We start from the raw sequence: 19,573 nt of genomic DNA, 5'->3' as shown, positions 1-19,573 counted from the left end.
CTGGAAAAATTGCTCGAATGCTTACCAAGCTGCTGTGAATGACAACCTGTAATGTGCAATACAAAGAGAAAGCATATTAATAACAACAAACAAACCTGATGAGAAAATTGTGAAAATGTGAGAAAAATTAGCAACAGAAATTTCTTCCAACTTCTAAAATTGCTTGCATACTTAACATTACATTTTGGGTAAACCCAACGATCCAGACTCTCGTATTTGACTTTTGTCAAAACTTTTCCTCCCAGTTAATTTTTAGGTCTAAGTTTCTTATCTTTGAAATGTCACATCACAGCATTGCCTTAATCTGCAACCTGGAGAGGCCAAATCGCGACTCAAAGTCACCTCCGAAACTGAGGATGTGATGTTTTACTTTGGACATGAAATGTTTTCCAAATTAAACTGTTTAAAATCTTTTTCTGCAAATGCACAAAATAATTCAGAACAGCCACAATTCAAACACAAAGACAACTAAAAGTCAAAAGGAGAAAAAAAAATAGAAACAAAACAACCTTGCAATATATTTGCTGTAATATGAACTCGTTTTACCTTTGAATAGCCGCTGCCATCTGATGTTAGTCTGCCCACATTAAAAGACCCCTTTTGATCAATTTTAAGTTTTGCAATGATGTTGTTAAACTCCCAGATTGCTTTGAGATCATCTGATTCTATGGTTTCAGTTGGATACAAATGGATGCAGTGCATTGAACCTTATATTATTTAAGATCACAAGACTCTAACTTAATAAGGCATATAGGATTGTTAATATTAATGCTGCTTTTCACATCACTAGTAAACCATCTACTAATGTGGCCAAAGGCTGCAGGAAAAATCTGCATTCTACAGATTTTACACTTGTCAATATAGAAAAAAATACCAAACTGCGAAACAGCTATTTGACATAGAAGACATGATTGTCCCTTTAAAGAATTCGATTTGCTGCAGAGTGATTAGTTGGTGCAATGTGTTCTCACTGCAATTATTATTTGAAACAGCATTTAAAGGGCTGCTTTCCGTCCCCTGATATGAACGAGGTAATCGGAAAAATTTGCAACAACGTAAAGAAAAATCAAAGTTAGTCTCTCACCTCTGCATGAGAGAAGGATCATCACAGTGAAACCACACGCAAACTGTTGGATAGCCATTTCAGCGACAACTCTTCCATCTCGTCTGCGACCTTAAATATCAAAGTCTGCATGCTGAGCCCCTCCTCCAGTGTCATACAGTTCATAAACATCTTCCATTCACTGACCAGACATCATGCTTCCTGAGAAAACGCAGTCAAACATGTTGGACTTGAAGCCTGTGTGCATTGAGAACATACAAAAGCTTCTTACGCAAGGAATGCATTCACTGTAATGTGTAAGAGGTCAAACCTAATTTGCCAAACGGGTCTTGAATGGAAAATAACAATCCTGAGACAGAATCAGGGAGGTTTGTTTATTTTACGTTCACCTGAGGGTCTGTTGTGTGTTCAAGTAGCTTCAAAGAAATTATCTTGTTCAAGGCCAAAGGGTGGACGTTGGCTTCACTGCTCGGTTTCGTCACATTATGTCAGTGACAAAAGCATCTAATACTTTGATCCTTACCTTATTCTGTCACTGTTTTCTTTGGGAAAATAGTATAATCAAGTCTCGACGTGATTACATAACTGTAGAATGACCATTGTCGCCACAAGTGGAAAGGGAGTGAAAAAAAGCCTGTCAATTGAACAGACACCCCGAAACACTGTTTTTTGAAGTTGTTTTTTTTTGTATTAACGACGGGATTATGTTCAGATGGACTGCCAGAAAACTATTAGGGAGGAGTAACTTTAGCTAGCAAAACCTTGATAACTGCAAAAATGTATAGACTTTGAATTTGATGAGAGAAGTTTAATAGGAATCTGTGAAGCTGGAGGCTTTTGCAAGCCAAACTCCAGCAACACTCGTTGGTGTCACAGCTTAAGGCCCTTCTGCATCGGCCTCATGTTTCAGATTCTGGAAGCTATGTCCACTTTTATATACAGTCTCTGGGTTTTGCTAGTTTCAGACTAACGTAGTTGTTGTTATCATCCCACATTTTTAGCAAATGTACTTGTTCCTTTCTAAGTGCCAATGGACGTTTTGGTCTTGTAAAGAGTTGAGGTCAGATACATTGATGGCAAATAATGTTGAGGGAGCTTTAAAAATAACATTTAATTCCCACTTATTAAAAGTTGAGGTTGTGCCTGATAGTCAGTCCAAAATTAAATTTGATTGTGTGAAAAGCTGCAGTAGTTTGCTGCATATTTCGAATGTGGGACAGAAAAACTCTTTATGGTTTTTATGCTATTGACATTTTTTATGGTTTTATATTATGTCTACTGTCTGATTAAATATGTGGAAGGCCCAAGAGGACATAATATCTCCATTACATGTAATAATCAAATACAAAGGGCAATCAAAAAGTTCCAAGGCAAAGCAATTTTTGGGGGAACGGAAAGGGAGTCAAATTTGCCAAGTAGGCAAGGTAGGGAGCAACAGTTTGGTTGCGTGGGTATGTAACGTACTGTGAGCAGGAATGCTGTCATGTTGGGGAACCAAACTGCCATTGTGCCACGTTTTAGGCTGTTTCAACCAAATATCTTCCCTAACGCCAGAGTAGGACTCAGTGAGACAGTCTGACCCCGGGGGACGAATTCACAGTGCACAACCCCACTGAGATGAGTTGCACTTCCCAGCCAGGTTACCAGGTGCAAGTGTGTAACCATTAATAATCCTTTCTCAGGAGCTCCACGGGGAACGACGGGGGAGGAAATCAAACCTCAGCTTCCGATGTTTCTGATTTCCTCAACCAGCCTACGAGGGGAATTTTCACCACGTACATCAGACACTGTAGTTTTTTACACAAAGGTCTTGCCAAGTTTTCATCGTGGGACTGCAAAGATTTTGCTCATACATATGTTTTATATTCAAATGGATCAAATTATTACATGCAATTTGAAAGCAGTTGCTTGAAGTTATTAACCCACAGAAGATAATCCCTAAATCCCCCTCAGCTCCACGCAGCTTTTTTGTGTCTTTTCGCTCTCTTTTTGGTTTTTATGCACCACAACTTTTCTGTTTTACTTCAGTCTCATCACTCTAATCCTAGTTCCAGATACAGCTAACTTAAGCCAAAAGAAAGCCTTTGTTGTCTGGTACATTTGCTTTGTAAAAAGTGGATTCATCAAACAGACAAAGAATATCAGACTTGCATTCATAAGGTGGCCAGAAACTCGAGTTTAAAGGAGTGCTTATATGTAAACGCAAAACTTTACATTTTTAAAAGGAAAAGTTTTATTTGTTAATGACAATCACAAACTTATAGTTTGACATCACTTTATAGTCAGAGCAAGACATCAAAATGATTAAAAAGTGATTGAAAATGAATAATGTATTTCAGAGAAAACCCAGCAGAACCCCATATTGGCGAAATTATCAAATGGTTATCATTTCATTCTCAATCAATCGACTGATTCACACATTACTTTGGCTTTACTTGTTTACTGTTGTTGTCCAATCTTTAACAAAACATCATGTTTCCTAAACTTTTTTGTCACATGTAACGTGTTTTGTTAGTAAAGATCTTTGTAAACTAAAGCTGTCAAATACATTTTGTGCAGTAAGAAGTACAACATTTCCCCCTAAATGTCCATAATGTGCCATAAAAGTAAAGCGCTCGAGTAGAGTAGAAGTACCTCAGATTTGTACTTAAGTGCAGTTACATTCCACCACTGCCAACCAACACATGGAGCAACAGAGCAAGAACCGAGAGTGAGATGAAGTGAGTGAAGTGGATCAGGTTTTCACCACTGCCAAAAATGCTGTCATTAGGGATCGGGTATGTTGGCCAGTATGTTGGCCGGGATGATGGACAGGTGAAGTCCACATCCTTGTCAACACCCGGGGAGGTGAAAGTGACGAAGCCTGGTTCCTTGCCATCGATGGTATTGAGGATCCAGTCCTGGTACTGGGACACGCGGGTGTAGGCTCCAGTGTAGTTTGGCCGGGAGCAGCCGAGACCAAAACTCACGACTCCACTCTGGACCCAGCGATGGCCGATCTTGGCCATCAGTGGACCTCCTGCATCTCCCTGTGGAAAGAAATTCACAGTAGTTGTTAAAACAGATGTGTGTAGAACCTGTCTACAGGTGCTGAAGAATGAATCCATTTGGAAAACGACGAATGAAACGTGGCCGACATGAACTTTTCTCATCAACTAAGGCTTAGTACATACTATACCGGGACATCTTGGGCGAATGCCACAACTTCATGTTTCCATTTCAAATTAAAAGCCCTAGTTTCAAATTCCAAGTCCTTGAGCGTATACTCTGTCCAGCCATATACTAGATTTTGACTTGGTCTTGTTTCCTTGACTAAAATGGGTTAAAGACCTTGTGGAGCTTATTCTTTACTGAATGCATAAAGTTAAAACTTATGATTTTGTGGTGTCAGATAATCAGTCAAATGTGGTTTTACAAATAAAAACTATGACAACATATAATAATTGACAATGATCAAAATGAAACAAAAACTAAATTAAAAGTTTCCTATTAAGAGTCAAAAATATAAAATATATCACAGTATTTATTCAGGGTAAGCTAATGATAACCATTATTTTGCATGCAGTGAATTTACTTGATGCAAAAGCTGACTTGTAACTGAAACTGGAAGTATATATTTCACGATACTGCAGGTCACACTTCTCTCTGTGTAAATAAACCTCCCCCTGGCTATCAACAAATCATTAGGTATTAACACACAAAAAGTATTCCTTACGTAACATGAATCCTTCCCTCCACCTCCGAATCCAGCACAGAGCATGTTCTCTGTGATTTCGTAATTGTCTTTGTAGGAGCAGCTGCACCGATTGTTTCCCACTATTGGTACATTTACCTCCTGCAGAATGTCGGGCAGCAAATTGCCATCTAATTGGAGAGATGCCAAAGCTTCGTAAGGAATCCAGCTGCAGTATTGTAAAGGAATGTAAATATATATTATGGCTTACCAGTTATACCAAACCCAGTGACCCAGCTGCTAGTGCCACTGTAAAAAGTGCTGTTTTCAGAAGCCAAGCAGATTGGCTTAATGTACTTTGTAAAGGCCACAGGAGCTGACAGCTTCAGAAGACATATGTCATTGTTGAAGATGGGGGTGTTGTATTTTGGATGGCAAATGATGTCTTCAACAGTCCGAGACACTTCATTGGGGTTGGCACCGGTCCGGTTGTAGCGGCCCAGAAAGATCTTAGCGTGTTGGAGTTCATCACTTGAAGACAAAAAAATTAAATATATCTCACTGACCAGCAAAAAAAAAAAAAAAGTATATATCATATCAATATATATTGATATGCTATATATATCACGTATCATATCATATATCATCAAAACATATATATATATATCAGCCTTACCATTAAAAGCAGTGACAGGTGAAGCATATAGAATAATAGAACATCTAGGCAATAAATCCTTCCTTCATCAGGATCATAATGTTCAGTTTTTGTCAATCTGATTAAATTGTTTTATTATCTTAGTAATTTTGGAGACTGTAATTTCTGGTAACGTTGAACTACACTAACTTGAAGTAAAAAAAAAAAAAAGAAGCTCATCAGTAAAACCAGTGACAGATGAACCATAAAGTATCATGGCACAGCAATATTTCCTCCCTTCATCAGGATTATAATATACAGTTATTCAATCTGATTGAGAGAGATGTTTTCATTTTAATGGTGATTTTGTGATGCTGTTGAACTGTAATTGGTTATAGTGAGAGCTTTTTGTTATTATCTTGTTATCTTGTTCACACAATTTATTTCAATGAAAGGGGAAAAAATAGTAGCAACACTAAACTGGGAGCGTTTTCCCCTGAGTCTCATTTCTCTGTCTTTTGATCAGATTGGTCCGATACAAGAGCAAGGATGTAAATACAGGAAGGAGGTCATTGGATTCTGGACTAGTGCTTATTTCTATGAGAGGGAACTCATGGCATTTGGTCCCAACAAACACAAACTTTTGTTGATCCATTTTCACATTCTTGTAAGAAAATAGTGTAACTTGGAACATGTGCAGTAAAAACCAAAACTAAAAACTCGCTGCCGTGACTCCTCACCGTGCTGTGCAGTGAGCAGCTGTCAGCACCCATTGGTCGTTGATGAGGGAGCCTCCACAGCTGAAATACCCATACATGTACAAAGCGGCGTGCCAGGGCCAACTTCCCTCACTCGCATCTTCACCTCCGATGATTTTGCTGTCTCTCGTGCCGCAATCTGACAAAAGACCAGAGTTAAACTTGCACATGCAAGTAGTTGTCAGTTATGGTACTCAATAGTTGTCAGATTGTTTTTGTTTTACCACCCACATGGTTGCAGCATGTTTCGGTTCCTGCTACTAAAAATATTAAAGGAGAATTTCTATACGTTGTTTAAGGAAATATTTTCATGCTCACGTTTCACTTGATGCTAGCACGTGGAAATCTTGTGAGCTTATATGCCAATGGGTAGTTGAAAATGATTGCATAGTTGATAATGTTGGAGTGAAAAAATACTGTATATAAACCACTATATGCATTCAATTTGGCCTTAAATTACTAATTTAGGTTAGGTTAGGTTAGGTAGTTACTTCATTAATTCCCAAGGGGAAATTTTTTTCGCTACAGCAGCATACAGGAAAGCAATAAAATTATAATAAAAAGCAATAAAATAACAGTAAAAAAAGAAAAAAAAGAAACACAAAATGTGCAGTATAAACAGTACAGTATATATTTACATTTTTATATATATATTTAGTGGGATATATTGAAGATTGTATAAAATTCTGTGTCTCCCAGTTTTAGGGTTTGGTAGCTTTGATACATATATATATATATATATATATAGTTCTTAATCTTAAGTGTTCTCTTCGTTTTCTGAAGTGGGGTTTTTTCAGTGGTGTTTTCTTGGTTTAGTAAGATTCAGATGATTAGATTTGGACTTTATTAATCCCACAGTGGGGAAATTTGGTTGTCACAGCTGCGTAGGAAAAACAAAAGGTGCACAGAATACGAAAAAAAAAAAATACAAATTATCTTACAAGATATAAGAAATAAGATAGATAAAAAAAATAATTGACTGCGACTGTGGCAGAAGTCTGGTTAAGACAACAGAATGTTCTCCCACTTCTAAAGCTGACAGGTAGTTTAAAGTAAAAACAAAAGTCAGCTGTTGAAAACCTGAAACTTAAAGAACTGGTAGAATTGCTTGAATGCTTACCAAGCTGCTGTGAATGACAACCTGTAATGTGCAATACAAAGAGAAAGCATATTAATAACAACAAACAAACCTGATGAGCAAATTGTGAAAATGTGAGAAAAATTAACAACAGAAATTTCTTCCAACTTCTAAAATTGCTTGCATACTTAACATTACATTTTGGGTAAACCCAACGATCCAGACTCTAGTATTTGACTTTTGTCGAAACTTTTACTACCAGTTAATTTTTAGGTCTAAGTTTCTTATCTTTGAAATGTCACATCACAGCATTGCCTTAATCTGCAACCTGGAGAGGCCAAATCGCGACTCAAAGTCACCTCCGAAACTGAGGATGTGATGTTTTACTTTGGACATAAAATGTTTTCCAAATTAATCTGTTTAAAATCTTTTTCTGCAAATGCACAAAATAATTCAGAACAGCCACAATTAAAAAAAAAAAGACAACTAAAAGTCAAAAGGAGAAAAAAAAGTAAAAACAAAACGACCTTGCAAGATATTTGCTGTAATATGAACTAGTTTTACCTTTTAATAGACGCTGCCATCTGATGTTAGTCTGCCCACATTAAAAGACCCCTTTTGATCAATTTTAAGTTTTGCAATGATGTTGTTAAACTCCCAGATTGCTTTGAGATCATCTGATTCTATGGTTTCAATTGGATACAAATGGGTGCAGTGCGTTGAACCTTATATTATTTAAGATCACAAGACTCTAACTTAATAATGCATATAGGATTGTTAATATTAATGCTGCTTTTCACATCACTAGTAATCCATCTACTAATGTGGCCAAAGGCTGCAGGAAAAAGCTGCATTCTACAGATTTTACATTTGTCAATTTAGAAAAAAATACCAAACTGCGAAACAGCTATTTGATATAGAAGACATGATCGTCCCTTTAAAGAATTCGCTGTGCTGCAGAGTGATTGGTTGGTGCAATGTGTTCTCACTGCAATTATTATTTGAAACGGCATTTATAGGGCTGCTTTCCGTCCCCTGATATCAACGAGGTAATTGGAGAAATGTGCAACACTGTAAAGAAAAATCAAAGTTAGTCTCTCACCTCTGCATGAGAGAAGGATCATCACAGTGAAACCACACGCAAACTGTTGGATAGCCATTTCAGCGACAACTCTTCCATCTCGTCTGCGACCTTAAATATCAAAGTCTGCGTGCTGAGCACCTCCTCCAGTGTCGTACAGTTCATCTGAATCTTCCATTCACTGACCAGACATCATGCTTCATGAGAGAAAGCAGTCAAACATGTTGGACCTGAAGCCTGTGTGCATTGAGAACATACAAAAGCTTCTTACGCAAGGAATGCATTCACTGTAATGTGTAAGAGGTCAAACCTAATTTGCCAAACGGGTCCTGAATGGAAAATAACAATCCCGAGACAGAATCAGGGAGGTTTGTTTATTTTAAGTTCAACTGACGGTCTGTTGTGTTCAAGTGGCTTCAAAGAAATTGTCTTGTTCAAGGCCAAAGGGTGGATGTTGGCTTCACTGCTCGGTTTCGTCACATTATGTCAGTGACAAAAGCCTCGAATACTTTGATCCTTACCTTATTCTGTCGCTGTTTTCTTTGGGAAAATAGTACAATCAAAGCTCCACGTGATTACATAACTGTAGAATGACTATTGTCGCCACAAGTGGAAAGGGAGTGGAAAAAGCCTGTCAATTGAACAGACACCCTGAAACACTGTTTTTTGAAGGGTTTTTTTTTTGTATTAACGACGGGATTATGTTCAGATGGACTGCCAGAAAACTATTAGGGAGGAGTAACTTTAGCTAGCAAAACCTTGATAACTGCAAAACTTTGAACTTTTAATTTTACGAGAGAAGTTGGATAGGAATCTGTGAAGCTGGAGGCTTTTGCAAGCCAAACTCTAGCAACACTCGTTGGTATCACAGCTTAAGGCCCTTCTGCATCGGCCTGGTTGTAGCGGCCCAGAAAGATCTTTGAGTTTTTGAGGTCGTCACTTGAAGACAAAAAAATTAAATATATCTCACTGACCAGCAATGACATTAAAACCAGTGACAGGTGACATTCTGGAATAGTGCATATTTCTAAGAGAGAAACCTGCAATTTAACAAGAAGCAACAGTAGAGTTGTCATTTGCTAATTATCGTGGTAATTATCATTCAGGCAAAACCTCCAGCAGAATGCCAAATACACTTGTGGGAAATGAAAATACTACCATCCCTGCAAAGAAGACATGCTGCCACCGTAAGACCGAGCAGATCAACGGGCTAAAATTCAGTGTATTTAGTTCAAACTTGAGGAGCACACTTGGTAGCTGGGTCAGATCAAGGTCAAATCACGTTCCTGACAAACACAAACTTCGGTCAATCCATTTTCACGTACTTATACTTATGTTCAGTTAAAAAAAAACTTACAGCCGTGACTCCTCACCGTGTTATGCAGTGAGCAGATGTCAACACCCATTGGTTGGTGATAAGGGAGCCTCCACACCTAAACGTGCCATTCCTGAACAAAATGGCCTGCCAGGGCCAACTTCCCGGAGCTGCATCTTGACCGCCAACGATTCTGCTGTTGATTACAACCCTGCCACAATCTGACAAAAGACAAGAGTGTCCATGCAAAAGATTGTCAGATATCGGTTCCAGTACACAATAGGTCTATCAGTTAGTTTTTGTTTTGTTTTACCTACCTACTTTAACTACTATATGCATTAAATTTGGTCTTAAATACATACACAAGACAATTCAATACATATGGTCGTATCTCATCCTGTGCCTGCTTTATCTAAAGTCTGAGTGTTTTCATATGTGGGTGTTTGTAAGTCAGTTTTTTCAGCGGCGTTTTTTCGTTTTAGTCACTGCGACTGTGGTGGCAGATGTCCAAGACTACCTGAAACCTGAAGAACTGGTAAAATTGATCTTGAGTGCTTACCAGGCTCCTGTGAATGACAAGCTGAAATGTGAAAACAGAGAGATGCCATATATTAATAATAAGAAACAAACCAGTTCAGAAAACAGTGAAAACCAGAGAGCTACACCCTTGGAGACCGAAATTTCTTCCAAATTTGCTCGCTTACTTACCCCAAACATCCAAAACTTTGAAAATGTACTGAAACTGTCCTACCAATTCAATTTAAAGCCAAGTTCCTTAATCTTTCATGTGAGAAATCAAACCATTGAAATAAGGCTGTGCCTTAAAGAGACTAAACCCCAACTTGAGGTTGAATATTCGATTAAAAAATAAAAAAAGTTACGTGTGAAGTTGTACTTTTGCTTGAAATAACCATCCCTATTAATCAGTGCTAAAAATGCCTGCAAAAATGTCAGCGCAGCCACTGAACACGTAGTACAGTTAACATGCAAAAGTAAAATAAAAGGGCAAAAAGCCAAAATGAGAAAAGATCTAAATGAAAGGAGCTTACAAGCCATCTACACCTGTGTCCCTGTTCTTCTGCCCACATAAAACAAACAAACAAAAGAAAGGACCACTATTGATCAGTTCATCCTTGAGATAAATTAGGACAAAGTTTAGGAATATGGCGGTATATTGTTAGACTACCAGATTGCTTTGAGAACATCAGCTTATAAATTTGTGGTTGGATTCAATTAGGTGCAATATGTTGTCCCCTTTATTGTTTAAGATTACAAGAGTCTAACATTTTACTACATATGACGTATGCTATTTCTACAAAAGGCCAATGGCCTGCGGTACAATGGAAGGCCAAAGGCTGTAGGGGAAAAAAAAAAAAAAAAAAAATCCACTCTTTAGATTTAACACTTGTCAACATAAAGAAAATTTAAAACAAAATAACCCCCCTAAAAACTGAAACATGGTCAGCTCCTCCCACAGGGTATTATCAACTTCTCTTCACCAGCCCCGAGCCAAACACAAGCCACGCGTGATGAGAAAATGCAGTTAAACATGTTGGATTTGTTGCCATAGTTTGTGTTTAATGAGGACATACAAAAGCTTCACATGCAAGGAAGTAAATTCACGCTAACATTGTATGAGAGGTGGAACCAAATTTGTTCATCCTTAATAGAAAATAATAATGACAGAATTAGTGAGGTTTATTTACTTTATATTTTACTGCAGGTTCAAGTGTCTTTAAAGTCATTGTCTGGTTCATAGCAGCGGGGCAATGGCTACTTTAAGGCATAGACTGTATACAAAAGTGGATGAAGCTTTCATGTCTGGAAAAATTAAGGCCAACGTGGAAGGCCCAAAAAAATGCCTGTACTCCCAAGAGCAACTAGGGGTTGATGCCAAAAAACATCCTGCTCCAAAGACTCCAATTCAAATTCTCTCATAAAATACAAAGTTAATAAATTTGTGTTTGTGACCATTAATAGTCCGTTTTGAAGAGCTCAATGGAAAATGACAGGGCGGGAAATCAAACTTTAACTTCTAATGTTTCTCATTTGCTCAGCTGGGCAGTGAGGGAATTGCCAAGTTTTTAGTATAGACCTGAATAGATTGTTGGTAACGCACACTTTTTATATAAAAAATGGATCACTTTAATAAATGCAATTTTAAAGCTTGTAGTTATAAATCCACAGAAAATGATCTGTGACCTTGCAGTTCCTCTCAGCTCTATGGAGCTTTTTTAGTGTATTTCAGCCCTTTTTCTTTGTTTTACGACTCACTGCTTTTCAGGTTTCTTTCAATCACTCTACTCATTCTATTTCCAGATACGGCAAACTTCCAGACAAAGTTGGCAAATAGCTGATAAGCAACAGCAGCAGCAGAATGAATATAAGGGTCGCCTGAAACTCAACTTTAAATCGGTGTTAATGTTTCTTTGTGTCTGCTGGATGTGTAAATGACAACTCCAGAATTCGTTTTTTTTGTTGATAAAAGTTTTATTTGTTATTGACGATCAAAATCCTTCCGTTTTACATCACTTTTTAGTGACACCTGCAGGACACTCACTTTGTCAGAGCAAGACTTCAAAATGATTAATATAGTTGAAAGAAAAAGCAAGAACAAATCCCCATTTTTGACAACTGATAATAATCAATAGTTGTCGATTAATATTCAATCCATCAACTAATCTGCACATTGTTTCAGCTTTTTTCATGTCAACTGTTGTCGTCCAATCTTAAACAAAACATCCCGTTTCAAAAACCTTTCCTACTTCTTGTTTTACGTAAACAGAGAAACTAAAGCTGTCACGTGCATTTTGTGAAGAAAGAAGTACAATATTTCCCCCTAAATTTTCGTAAAGACCCATAAAAGTAAAATACAAGTACTTCAGATTTGTACTTAAGTGCAGTTACATTCCACCACTGCCAGCCAACACATGGAGCAACAGAGCAACAACCGAGAGTGAGATGAAGTGAGTGAAGTGGATCAGGTTTTCACCACTGCCAAAAATGCTGTCATCAGAGGTTGGGTAGGTTGGCTGGGATGTTGGCCGGGATGTTGGCCGGCCCTGGGATGTTGGCCGGGATGTTGGCCGGGATGTTGGCCGGCCCTGGGATGTTGGCCGGGATGTTGGCCGGGATGTTGGACAGGTGAAGTCCGCGTCCTTGTCAACACCCGGGGAGGTGAAAGTGACGAAGCCTGGTTCCTTGCCATCGATGGTATTGAGGATCCAGTCCTGGTACTGGGACACGCGGGTGTAGGTTCCAGGGTAGTTTGGCGGGTGGCAGCCGAGACCAAAACTCACGACTCCACTTTGGACCCAGCGATGGCCGTTCTTGGCCATCAGTGGACCTCCTTCGTCTCCCTATGGAAAGAAATTGACAGTAGTTGTTAAAACAGATGTGTGTAGAACCTGTCTACAGGTTCTGAAGAATGAATCCATTTGGAAAACGACGAATGAAACGTGGCCGACATGAACTTTTCTCGTCAACTAAGGCTTGGTACATACTATACCGGGACATCTGGGACGAATGCCACAACTTCATGTTTCCATTTTGAATTAAAATCCCTAGTTTCAAATTCTAAGTCCTTGAGCGTATACTCTGTCCAGCTGTATACTAGATTTAGACTTGGTCTTGTTTCCTTGGCTAAAATGGGTTAAAGACCTTGTGGATCTTACTCTTTACTGAATGCATAAAGTTCAAACTTATGATTTTGTGTTTTCAGATAATCAGTCAAATGTGGTTTTACAAATAAAAACTATGACAAAATATAATAATTGACAATGATCAAAATGAAACAAAAACTAAATTAAAAGTTTCCTATTAAGAGTCAAAAATATATCACAGTATTTATTCAGGGTAAGCTAATGATAACCATTATTTTGCATTAAGTGAACTTATTTGATGTAAAAGCTGACTTGTAACTGAAACTGGAAGTATATATTTCACGATACTGCAGGTCACAATTCTCTCTGTGTAAATAAATCTCCGTCGTGGCTGTCAACAAATCATTAGGTATTAACACACAAAAAGTAGTCCTTACGTAACATGAATCTTTCCCTCCACCTCCGAATCCAGCACAGAGCATGTTCTCTGTGATTTCGTAATTGTCTTTGTAATAGCAGCTGCACCGATTGTTTCCCACTATTGGTACATTTACCTCCTGCAGAATGTCGGGCAGCACATTGGCATCTAATTGGAGAAATGTCAAAGCTTCGTAAGGAATCCAGCTGCAATATTGTAAAGGAATGTAAATATATATTATGGCTTACCAGTTCTACCAAACCCAGTGACCCAGCTGCTAGTGCCACTGTAAAAAGTGCTCTTTTCAGAAGCCAAGCAGATTGGCTTAATGTACTTTGTAAAGGCCACAGGAGCTGACAGCTTCATAAGACATATGTCATTGTCGAAGATGGGGGTGTTGTATTTCGGATGGCAAATGATGTCTTCAAGAGTCCGAGACACTTCATTGGGGTTGGCACCGGTCCGGTTGTAGCGGCCCAGAAAGATCTTAGTGCGTTGGAGTTCATCACTTGAAGACAACAAAATAAAATATATCTCACTGACCAGCAAAAAAAAAAAAAAAATACATACATACATATATATATCTCATATCATCATATCATATCAGATCATATCATATCATATCATATATATATATATGATATTTCAATATATATATACATATATATATGTATATATAAATACCATTAAAACCAGTGACAGGTGAAGCACAAAGTAACATGGAACAGCAATATTTCCTCCCTTCATCAGGATTCTAATATACAGTTATTCAATCTGATTGAGAGAGATGTTTTCATTTTAATGGTGATTTTGTGATGCTGTTGAACTGTAATTGGTTATAGTGAGAGCTTTTTGTTATTATCTTGTTATCTTGTTCACACAATTTATTTCTCTAAAAAGATGGGAAAAAAATAGTAGCAACACTAAACTGGGAGCGTTTTCCCCTGAGTCTCATTTCTCCGTCTTTTGATCAGATGTGTCCGAGACAAGAGCAAGGATGTAAATACAGGAAGGAGGTCATTGGATTCTGGACTAGTGCTTATTTCTATGAGAGGAAACTCATGGCATTTGCTCGTAACTGTGGTCATTATCTACTAGGGAAAACCACACCAGCAGAAAGCCAAATACACTTAGAGGAAACATCTTGAAAATACTATACCACTGCTGCAATTGGAGGACTGAGCAGATCAAGGGTCTAATATTCTGTTTATTTAGCTCAAACTTGTGGAGTCAGATCAAGGTAGAATCACGGTCCCAACAAACACAAACTTTTGTTAATCCATTTTCACATTCTTGTAAGAAAATAGTGTAACTTGGAACATGTGCAGTAAAAACCAAAAATAAAAACTCCTCACCGTGCTGTGCAGCGAGCAGATGTCAGCACCCATTGGTCGGTGATAAGGGAGCCTCCACAGCTCAAATACCCATTCAAGTACAAAGTGGCCTGCCAGGGCCAACTTCCCTCACTCGCATCTTCACCGCCGATGATTTTGCTGTCTGTAGTGCCGCAATCTGACAAAAGACCAGAGTTAAACTTGCACCTGCAAGTAGTTGTCAGTTATGGTACTCAATAGTTGTCAGATTGTGGTTCCTGCGAATAAAAATATTAAAGGAGAATTTCTATACATTGTTTAAGGAAATATTTTCATGCTCACGTGACACTTGATGGTAACATGTGGAAATCTTGAGCTTGTATGCCAATGGGTAGTTGAAAATGATTGCAGAGTTGATTATGTTGGGATTAAAAAATACTGTATATATATATATATATACACCACTATATGCATTCAATTTGGCCTTAAATGACTAATTTAGTGGGATATATTGAATATTGTGTAAAATTCTGCCTCCCAGTTTTAGGGTTTGGTAGCTTTGATATATATATCTATATATAGATATATATCTGTAGATATATGTATCTATAGATATATAACTATATATATGTACATATACGTATATATAGTTCTTCATCTTAATTAAGTACTTCAGATTTGTACTTAATTGCAGTTACATTCCACCACTGCCAGCCAACACATGGAGCAACAGAGCAACAACTGAGAGTGAGATGAAGTGAGTGAAGTGGATCAGGTTTTCACCAGTGCCAAAAATGCTGTCATCAAAGATCGGGTATGTTGGCCGATACGTTGGCCGGGATGTTGGCCGGGATGTTTGCTGGGATGTTGGCCGGGATGTTTGACAGGTGAAGTCCACATCCTTGTCAACACCCGGGGAGGTGAAAGTGACGAAGCCTGGTTCCTTGCCATTGATGGTCTTGAGGATCCAGTCCTGGTACTGGGAGACGCGGGTGTAGGTTCCAGGGTAGTTGGGCGGGTGGCAGCCGAGACCAAAACTCACGACTCCACTCTGGACCCAGCGATGGCCGATCTTGGCCATCAGTGGACCTCCTGAGTCTCCCTGTGGAAAGAAATTGACAGTAGTTGTTAAAACAGATGTGTGTAGAACGTGTCTACAGGTGCTGAAGAATGAATCCATTTGGAAAACGACGAATGAAACGTGGCCGACATGAACTTTTCTCATCATTAGTACATACTATACCGGGACATCTTGGGCGAATGCCACAACTTCATGTTTCCATTTCAAATTAAAAGTCCTAGTTTCAAATTCCAAGTCCTTGAGCGTATACTCTGTCCAGCCGTATACTAGATTTAGACTTGGTCTTGTTTCCATGGCTAAAATGGGTTAAAGACCTTGTGGAGCTTATTCTTTACTGAATGCATAAAGTTAAAACTTATGATTTTGTGTTTTCAGATAATCAGTCAAATGTGGTTTTACAAATAAAAACTATGACAAAATATAATAATTGACAATGATCAAAATGAAACAAAAACTAAATTAAAAGTTTCCTATTAAGAGTCAAAAATATAAAATATATCGCAGCGTTTATTCAGGGTAAGCTAATGACAACCATTATTTTGCATGCAGTGAATTTACTTGATGCAAAAGCTGACTTGTAACTGAAACTGGAAGTACATATTTCACGATACTGCAGGTCACACTTCTCTCTGTGTAAATAAACCTCCCCCGTGGCTGTCAACAAATCATTAGGTATTAACACACAAAAAGTAGTCCTTACGTAACATGAATCCTTCCCTCCACCTCCGAATCCAGCACAGAGAATGTTCTCTGTGATTTCGTAATTTTCTTTGTAGTAGCAGCTGCACCGATTGTTTCCCACTATTGGTACATTTACCTCCTGCAGAATGTCGGGCAGCACATTGCCATCTAATTGGAGAGATGTCAAAGCTTCGTAAGGAATCCAGCTGCAGTATTGTAAAGGAATGTAAATATATATTATGGCTTACCAGTTCTACCAAACCCAGTGACCCAGCTGCTAGTGCCACTGTAAAAAGTGCTGTTTTCAGAAGCCAAGCAGATTGGCTTAATGTACTTTGTAAAGGCCACAGGAGCTGACAGCTTCAGAAGACATATGTCATTGTCGAAGAAAAGGGGGGTGTTGTATTTTGGATGGCAAATGATGTCTTCAAGAGTCCGAGACACTTCATTGGGGTTGGCACCGGTCCGGTTGTAGCGGCCCAGAAAGATCTTAGCGTGTTGGAGTTCATCACTTGAAGACAAAAAAATTAAATATATCTCACTGACCAGCAAAAATAAATAAATATATATATCATATCATATCATATCATATCATATCATATCATATCATATCAATATATATATACATAAAAAATAGTAGCAACACTAAACTGGGAGCGTTTTCCACTGAGTCTCATTTCTCCGTCTTTTGATCAGATGTGTCCGAGACAAGAGCAAGGATGTAAATACAGGAAGGAGGTCATTGGATTCTGGACGAGTGCTTATTTCTATGAGAGGAAACTCATGGCATTTGCTCGTAACTGTGGTCATTATCTATTAGGGAAAACCACACCAGCAGAAAGCCAAATACACTTAGAGGAAACATCTTGAAAATACTATACCACTGCTGCAATTGGAGGACTGAGCAGATCAAGCGTCTAATATTCTGTTTATTTAGTTCAAACTTGTGGAGTCAGATCAAGGTAAAATTACGGTCCCAACAAACACAAACTTTTGTTAATCCATTTTCACATTCTTGTAAGAAAATAGTGTAACTTGGAACATGTGCAGTAAAAACCAAAAATAAAAACTCGCTGCCGTGACTCCTCACCGTGCTATGCAGCGAGCAGATGTCAGCACCCATTGGTCGTTGATGAGGGAGCCTCCACAGCTGAAATACCCATACATGTACAAAGCGGCCTGCCAGGGCCAACTTCCCTCACTCGCATCTTCACCTCCGATGATTTTGCTGTCTCTAGTGCCGCAATCTGACAAAAGACCAGAGTTAAACTTGCACATGCAAGTAGTTGTCAGTTATGGTACTCAATAGTTGTCAGATTGTTTTTGTTTTACCACCCACATGGTTGCAGCATGTTTCGGTTCCTGCTACTAAAAATATTAAAGAAGAATTTCTATACGTTGTTTAAGGAAATATTTTCATGCTCACATGACACTTGATGGTAGCACGTGGAAATCTTGTGAGATTATATGCCAATGGGTAGTTGAAAATTATTGCATAGTTGATAATGTTGGGGTGAAAAAATACTGTATATAAACCACTATATGCATTCAATTTGGCCTTAAATTACTAATTTAGGTTAGGTTAGGTCAGGTAGTTACTTCATTAATCCCCAAGGGGAAATTTTTTCGCGACAGCAGCATACAGGAAAGCAATAAAATAACAATAAAAAGCAATAAAATAACAGTAAAAAAAAAAAAAATGAAACACAAAATGTGCAGTATAAACAGAACAGTATATATTTATATTTTTATATATATATTTAGTGGGATATATTGAAGATTGTATAAAATTCTGTGTCTCCCAGTTTTAGGGTTTGGTAGCTTTGATATAAATATCAAATATATATATATATATAGTTTTAGGGTTTGGTAGGTTTGATATATATATATATATCTATATATATATATATATATATCTATATATATATATATATATATATATAGATATATATATACATATACATAGTTCTTAATCTTAAGTGTTCTCTTGGTTTTCTGAAGTGGGTTTTTTTCAGTGGTGTTTTCTTGGTTTAGTAAGATTCAGATGATTAGATTTGGACTTTATTAATCCCACAGTGGGGAAATTTGGTTGTCACAGCTGCGTAGGAAAAACAAAAGGTGCACAGAATATGAAAAAAAAAAATACAAATACGTATAAGATATAAGAAATAAGATAGATAAAAAAAAATAATTAACTGCGACTGTGGTAGAAGTCTGGTTTAGACAACAGAATGTTCTCCCACTTCTAATGCTGACAGGTAGTTTAAAGTAAAAACAAAAGTCAACTGTTGAAAACCTGAAACTTAAAGAACTGGTAAAATTGCTCGAATGCTTACCAAGCTGCTGTGAATGACAACCTGGAATGTGCAATACAAAGAGAAAGCATATTAATAATAACAAACAAACCTGATGAGCAAATTGTGAAAATGTGAGAAAAATTAACAACAGAAATTTCTTCCAACTTCTAAAATTGCTTGCATACTTAACATTACATTTTGGGTAAACCCAACGATCCAGACTCTAGTATTTGACTTTTGTCGAAACTTTTACTACCAGTTAATTTTTAGGTCTAAGTTTCTTATCTTTGAAATGTCACATCACAGCATTGCCTTAATCTGTAACCTAGAGAGGCCAAATCGCGACTCAAAGTCACCTCCGAAACTGAGGATGTGATGTTTTACTTTGGACATAAAATGTTTTCCAAATTAATCTGTTTAAAATCTTTTTCTGCAAATGCACAAAAGAATTCATAACAGCCATAATTCAAACACAAAGACAACTAAAAGTAAAAAAAAAAGTAAAAACAAAACGACCTTGCAAGATATTTGCTGTAATATGAACTAGTTTTACCTTTTAATAGCCGCTGCCATCTGATG

At 37.8% G+C, this 19,573-nt stretch overlaps 2 protein-coding genes across 2 annotated transcripts; both read right to left on the bottom strand.

The window, feature by feature from the left end:
• Window positions 1-3,278: 3,278 nt before the first annotated feature.
• Window positions 3,279-8,379, bottom strand: LOC138203952 (trypsin II-P29-like). The gene is made up of 6 exons (XM_069158982.1): window positions 8,309-8,379; window positions 7,249-7,269; window positions 6,111-6,267; window positions 5,008-5,267; window positions 4,779-4,927; window positions 3,279-4,092 (listed from the first exon to the last, which is right to left on the bottom strand). Exons 1-6 carry the CDS (start codon window positions 8,364-8,366, stop codon window positions 3,721-3,723), a joined length of 1,017 nt encoding a protein of 338 aa, XP_069015083.1. The 5' UTR covers window positions 8,367-8,379; the 3' UTR covers window positions 3,279-3,720.
• Window positions 8,380-12,085: 3,706 nt separating this feature from the next.
• Window positions 12,086-17,867, bottom strand: LOC138203951 (transmembrane protease serine 9-like). Its single transcript, XM_069158981.1, has 8 exons — window positions 17,788-17,867; window positions 16,946-17,208; window positions 16,717-16,865; window positions 15,719-16,037; window positions 14,978-15,134; window positions 13,871-14,130; window positions 13,642-13,790; window positions 12,086-12,961 (listed from the first exon to the last, which is right to left on the bottom strand). The coding sequence occupies exons 1-8, from the start codon at window positions 17,862-17,864 to the stop codon at window positions 12,506-12,508; spliced, it is 1,830 nt and encodes a 609-aa protein (XP_069015082.1). The 5' UTR covers window positions 17,865-17,867; the 3' UTR covers window positions 12,086-12,505.
• Window positions 17,868-19,573: the final 1,706 nt, after the last annotated feature.

Source organism: Embiotoca jacksoni, unplaced genomic scaffold, assembly GCF_022577435.1.
Source record: "Embiotoca jacksoni isolate LCO1_2020_lvr unplaced genomic scaffold, fEmbJac1.0.p SCAF_24, whole genome shotgun sequence".
NCBI lineage: Eukaryota > Metazoa > Chordata > Actinopteri > Embiotocidae > Embiotoca > Embiotoca jacksoni.
The sequence above is the reverse complement of the archived record's forward strand: the minus strand, read 5'-3'. Positions and strand labels throughout refer to the sequence as shown.

Coding starts and splice junctions, on each gene's coding strand:
- LOC138203952 (XM_069158982.1), bottom strand. CDS start 8,366: ATGGCTATCCAACAGTTTGCGTGTGGTTTCACTGTGATGATCCTTCTC. Junction 7,270..8,308: donor GATCCTTCTCTCATGCAGAG/GTGAGAGACTAA, acceptor TGCACATTACAG/GTTGTCATTCACAGCAGCTT. Junction 5,268..6,110: donor GCTGCTCACTGCACAGCACG/GTGAGGAGTCAC, acceptor TTTGTCTTCAAG/TGATGAACTCCAACACGCTA.
- LOC138203951 (XM_069158981.1), bottom strand. CDS start 17,864: ATGTATGGGTATTTCAGCTGTGGAGGCTCCCTCATCAACGACCAATGG. Junction 16,038..16,716: donor GAGGGAAGGATTCATGTTAC/GTAAGGACTACT, acceptor TTCTTTCCACAG/GGAGACTCAGGAGGTCCACT. Junction 14,131..14,977: donor TCTGCTCGCTGCACAGCACG/GTGAGGAGTTTT, acceptor GTTGTCTTCAAG/TGATGAACTCCAACGCACTA.